This window comes from Olea europaea, chromosome 17, assembly GCF_002742605.1.
Source record: "Olea europaea var. sylvestris chromosome 17, O_europaea_v1, whole genome shotgun sequence".
In the NCBI taxonomy this organism is placed as follows: Eukaryota; Viridiplantae; Streptophyta; class Magnoliopsida; order Lamiales; family Oleaceae; genus Olea; species Olea europaea.
Window position 1 is genome coordinate 23750527 of NC_036253.1, and position 6000 is coordinate 23756526.

Here is a 6000-nt window from a genome sequence, read left to right on the forward strand (position 1 = left end):
AATCTTTTCACCAGTCGTCAAATATACCTCTATTAGGGTATTACTTGCTCTTGTGACGCAATTTAACTTAGAGTTAGAATAACTTGATGTGAAAACTGCCTTCATATATGATTCTTTAGATGAAACCATATATATGACTCAGCCAAGAGGGTTTAAGGTAAAAGAAAAGGTGAACTTTGTGTGTCTCTTGAAAAAATCATTGTATGGCCCAAAATAGGACCCTAGGTAGTTGTGTAAGAGATTTGACTCTTTTATACAAGGATTGGATTTTAATAAATCTGATTATGATCCCTATTTTTACTTTAAGAGAGACGGAAAATTTGAATCTTATTATCTTCTTTTGTATGTTGATGATATGCTCCTTGTTGGTCATAATTCAGTAACTCTTAACTCAATTAAAGAAAAGTTGAAATCTGAATTTGAGATGAAAGATTTAGGACCAGCTAGAAAGATTTTGGGCATGGAAATAACAAGGGATAGAATAAATGGAAGGTTGTTTTTAACACAAAAATCTTATGTTGATAAGATAGTTGAAATATTTTCTCTTCATGATGCTAAGTTTGTTAGTCTGCCTTTGTCTGCTAGTATGAAATTATCTATTGATCAGTCATCTAAATCTGAAGATGAACATCAAAGAATGATGAATGTTCCTTATGCTAATGCTTTTGGATTTGTTATGTATGTTATGGTATGCTATAGACTTGATATTGCTTATGCTGTGAGTGTGATAAGCAGATTTATGAGTAACCCAGGTGAATTACATTGCCAATGCATGAAAAATAAGATTAAGTGCCTAAAACGAACTAGTCAGTTAAGGTTAATGTTTAAAACAGATTAAAATGGACTTAGACTAAAAGGCTATGTAGACTCAGATTTTACTAGAAATCCAGATAATAAGAAATCTGCAATAGTTTATTTTTATGTAATAAATGATACATGCATTAGCTGGAAATCTCAACTTCAAAAACTGGTCGCATTGTCTTCAATCGAGGCTGAATACATTGCTGCAACTGAGATAATGAATGAAGGGTTATGGTTGAAGGGTTTATTAGGTGAATTAAGACTTATAGAAAATCAGGTGGAGCTACCAAAGTGCAATATTTTTAAGTCAAAACCCAATTTTTCATGATAGGTCTAAGCATTTAGGCGTTAAATTTCTTTTTATTAGAAATATAGTTGATGGTGGTGATATTAAATTGAACAAAATTCATACTAAGGTAAATCTTGCATATGTTGGAACAAAGATAATACCTATAAATAAATTTCTAGACTCTTTAAGATTATTGAATCTTGAAGAGGACTAAGTTTTCTCTTTTGTGCAAGTAATAAGAGCAAATGAAGTTTAGATTAAGTTGTAAATCCACTTATGTGTCGTCACAAAATGCAGCAAAAGGTGGAGATTGGAAAGGAAGGTTTGCTGAATTTCGTGTGAGGCCCAGTATTCAACATGGACCTGAATGTGTGCTCTACTTCTGGCCCAATCTGTGATCCAATAAGCTGAAGATTTTGGAATGATAAAGTGCGTTTTCAAATTAAAAGGGCACTTCTACTGGATGATGGACAAGTGGCGTTCTTTAGACCATTGGATCAAATGCAAGATTCTCTCCTATAAAAGTAGTGGAGAGGTCTCTAGAGTTTCAGTCTTTTATTTTTCTAGCAGCTTCTCTCTCATTTTTATGTTCTCTGTAGACTCTGTATATTCTCTGATTTCTTTTGTGATTTCGAGAGAAAAATGGTGTTTGAGATGAACTCTCGTGTAAGTTTTGGGTTGTTCTGAGAAGAACTTGTGTTCTTGAGAGATTTGGAACTAAGTATTCTGTAACTTCAAACTTTTGCCTATTTTCGGACGGTTTATAGTGGATTTGAGTTTAATCCTTACGAATGCTCAAAGGAGATTAGGCGTTGGAAGTGGTAGCAGAACCTTGGGGCCTTTGGGCCAAAAAATCTTGTGTTGCAGTTCCTTTTATTTTTATTTTATTTTATTTTACTGTGTTTGATTGAAGGCACGAATATAATTTTGGGACCAACAATACTGTTGCACACAACCCTGTCCATTACGATTATACTAAACATATATATAGAAATTGACCGACACTTTGTTAAGGAAAGCTAGAAAATGGAGAGATTTGTATTCCTGATATTGCGTCAAGAAATTGAACTTTTGGATATTCTCATTAAAGGGTTGGGTACCTTCTCTTTCTTTCTAATCTAAGCAAGTTGGGAATTAATAATATTTTCGAGCCAACTTGAGGGGAATGTGAAATTCTACCATTTTAATATCCTAATCTTAGGAAATTGAATTCCGTGTAAATTTATTTTCCCATTTATGTATTTAGCAATTGAATTGTCCTAGAACTATGCTGAAGACAGATTAGGTTGGATAGCATTGACCTTATATAAACATGTAATTTTAAATATTCTTCTATTTGTCCTAGAATATGTCCATAATGAATATACATGCTGACTTGTGGGGGCTGAAAAAGTACCCAAAATTTGGTGGCAATAGATAATTCTTATCATTGATGGATGATTTTTCAAGGAAGACTTGGGATTTTCTTGTTTAAGCAGAAATATGAAGCTTTCAGTTGGCTTAAACAGTGTCAAATTTTATTGTAAAATCAGAAAAGTAAAAGCATTAAGACTTTAATAACTAAAATATAAAATTTGATTCCCATTGTACCGACAAAAGGAATTGAAGACCCAAAATAATGAGATTCACCCCTCAACAAAATGGAGTTGGTGAGATGATTTACATAACCATCTTAGAAGTGGTATGGTGCTTAATGGTGAGCTCTCGGCTTTCAACGTCTGGAGAGAAGCTGCAGCAGATGCTATGCACTTAATGAACGTAAGCCCTTTCTGTCCTGTGAATTTTAAAATTTGAGAAAATTTTTGGCCTGGTAAATGTCCCAAGTTTGATCGTTTGAAGACTTTAGGGTTTTCAGCATATACACATCAATGTGAGGATAAGTTGGAGCATACGGTCATTGAGCGTGTCTTATGGTACTGTCAATGAAAATGAAATTGTAGAAGTGGATGAACTTACGAATATCTTTCACGCAAACTTATTTAGTAAGGCAACACCATTACCCAGCACATGATAAATATGATACAAGATTCGAGAACGACTCCTCTCGACCCCTAAAAGAATGATGTAGTACAAGATTAAATTCTGTACTAGAATTTTATTTATTTAAGTTTAATTTTTTATTTGATATTACGTTTTTATTAAGTTGGGCTTAGTTTATATTTTCATGAGAGTTGAGAGATTAGGGATGCAATTTAATTAGGGTATGTGATTAGCTTTTAAAGATTTCAACCGCAGCACTAACTTTCTCTGGCTTTGATGTTGAATAAAATTTGGCTTAACCCTCTTTCAATTCTTTCCTGGTATTCGTTGAATCAACCGATTCGAGATACTTTAAATTCATTATCTTGCTGTTTATGCCCTATTCCAACTAGATAGTGATTGAACAAAATTAAATGACATGGACTCCAACCAGTCATCTATCATATGATGTATAAGAAGAGACATAGTGGCCAGATTTCAAAGAAAGTTATGAATAAGATTTTTTTCAATCATACGAAGATTCAAAATATGCTTTGTTTAACTCACTTACCTGAACTTTGAGATAGTAGCTCATCTAATAGATCAGGCCCCAAGTCCTCAAACACCAACACTTCATCTTTTTCAGTAACTTGTTTCTTTATGAATTTACCTCTTCTTTTGTATGACTCCTTTAGGACTGCAGCTGGGGATGAACCATTCTTGCATCTGTATCTAATACTTAATAGTGATTCCTTCACAATTTCAATGGGGAAGTTAATGGAAGCTAATGAACCCCTCATTGCGAATGCAGCTTGGTCATATGCCAATGCAGCCTCTTCTGCACTGTCAAATGTTCCAAGCCAAACCCTCCTTCCATTCCTCGTCGAATCCCTTATTTCCGCTGCAAATTTCCCCCATGGCCTCTTTCGGACTCCGATATACTGTTTTTCTTTTTTAGCTTCTTCCTCAGCAACACTACTGAATGGTAAGATTTCATCTTCTTGTTGGAAAGGAGGTATGCCCTTTGAGGAATCCATTCTCCAGTTTGTTTTTTTGCCCTATCGTCTATGGAATCTTCAATCTTGAAGGGCTGCAAGTCTGCAAGAGTGCAACCTTAATAAATTTCCAAAATTGGGGGAAAGCAATCGTATAGAATAAGGTTGATTAATTTCAATTATGAAAGCCAAGATTCTCGAACAACTTGGATGGCTTGGCATCATCACTGCTCAACTTGTTGAGTCTAGATTTTTTTTTTCTCCCCTACTGCAAGATAGTTTTAAGGCGTCTCTGGTGTATGACAGAGAAGATATATTATAGAGATGAAATATTTCTTTATTTGAATTTAGAAATTTTTGGTTTAGTTAAAAATTAATTTTTTTATTGCATTTTGATAAAAGTTGATAAATTTTGTATTGAAAATATGATACAAATTGTGAGATTCATGAAATGTGTAATTAAAAATGAGTTTCAGGACAAACATTTATTTGATTGAAAATAAGTTTGAAAAAAAAATGAGTATTTAAATAATGAGGCTCAAACGGAGCTTTAATCTTCAACATGTTCTTTGAATTTTATGATCTTTACAAGTTTTGAAGCCATATCAAACCACCTCATCAGAAATATCAAACTCATAAAGACGCTTCAAACATTTATTTGATTGATTTCGTCATCAATCTAAATATAACTCGATAGGGTAATAGATAATGCCAAACAAGCAAGAACTCATTTCTTCTGTGGACAAAAACAGAGGTTGATAAAATTAGTACATATATACTTTTCAAATTTAATTATATTTTTCACATCTGTCTTAACATATTTCCAATTTGAAAATACGAACAAAAAACATCATCATCATCATCGGCTTTCGTAGTTATATTACAATTAAGCCTATTTTTGGCCCACATTTTCCCAGAATTTCATTTTTTTCAAGACTCATTGTTAACCATACGTTCTCTTATAAAATAATTGTTACACGCAAATACAAAACATTTTCTTATTTTGTAACCACATATTCTTCAAAAAAAATACTATTCTAAAATACATTTAAGCTAAAAAAAAAGGGGCTCAAACAAGGACTAATTGTACACTAACCGTCCAATTTATCTTTAAAATGACAGTTGTTCCACACATGTCCATTATTTTATTTTTGATTTTTTTAAAGATAAAATGGACAAACCTTATATTTCATCAAGAAAAAACAAAATTAACTAAGCATCATTCACCCACCCTTACCCTGTCATCCCACCTCGTGCCATCCCATCCCATCTCAGCATGCAACAATGAGTTTTTCTTCGACCTTTTAAGATTTATTATACGTTTGAACCATAATTACATCAACATCGATTTCTGTTAAATATTGTTTATTAACAAACATTATCTAATCGCATTAAAAATTCAGGAAGGAGCATCTTCTATATGAATGGAACATGTGCCATTTGTCTTCTTCCGTCGGCGGAATGCCACCTGATTTTGTTTTATTGGGATGCATGCCAAACTTGGGACACATTGGAGACCACACACTTTCTTATTTATATGTTACTGCATCATTTTTCCCCCTATTTTTATGAACACATTAATTTAATTGATAAAATTATTATTATTCTAATAGGTTAGTGTTTCAAATGAGTTAGGGGAATGTGGTACTAAAGTGTGTATACACTTTAATGGAGGTGTTGTCAATTTTATCTTGAACGGATCGTAACAAGTAGTAAAGTAGACTTTTTGAGTCCGAATTATCTTTCCAACGAGAGCTATATTTTAGTACTCAATTTATTATTCCTAACTTCTATTTGATGAAAACAATGATTGAATGTGATTTTTAAATCTAACTAATAAAAATTTGAATGGATGCAATAAAAAGTGATTTGGAATTCAAACAATAAATAGATGTTAGGGTGGAACAACTTTACCAATTGGTCACCTTCACTTCTAATATTGAGATTCATAAAACT

At 32.8% G+C, this 6000-nt stretch overlaps 1 protein-coding gene across 1 annotated transcript in view; it reads right to left on the reverse strand.

Moving 5' to 3' along the window:
• The window catches only part of LOC111365476 (ethylene-responsive transcription factor 1B-like), a 30207-nt gene extending 25844 nt beyond the window's left edge, over positions 1–4363 (reverse strand). The window contains exon 1 of the mRNA XM_022986025.1: positions 3621–4363. Coding sequence (XP_022841793.1) covers positions 3621–4086 — 466 coding nt within the window. The 5' untranslated portion in view covers positions 4087–4363. The remainder of the gene's footprint in view (positions 1–3620) is intronic.
• Positions 4364–6000: the final 1637 nt, after the last annotated feature.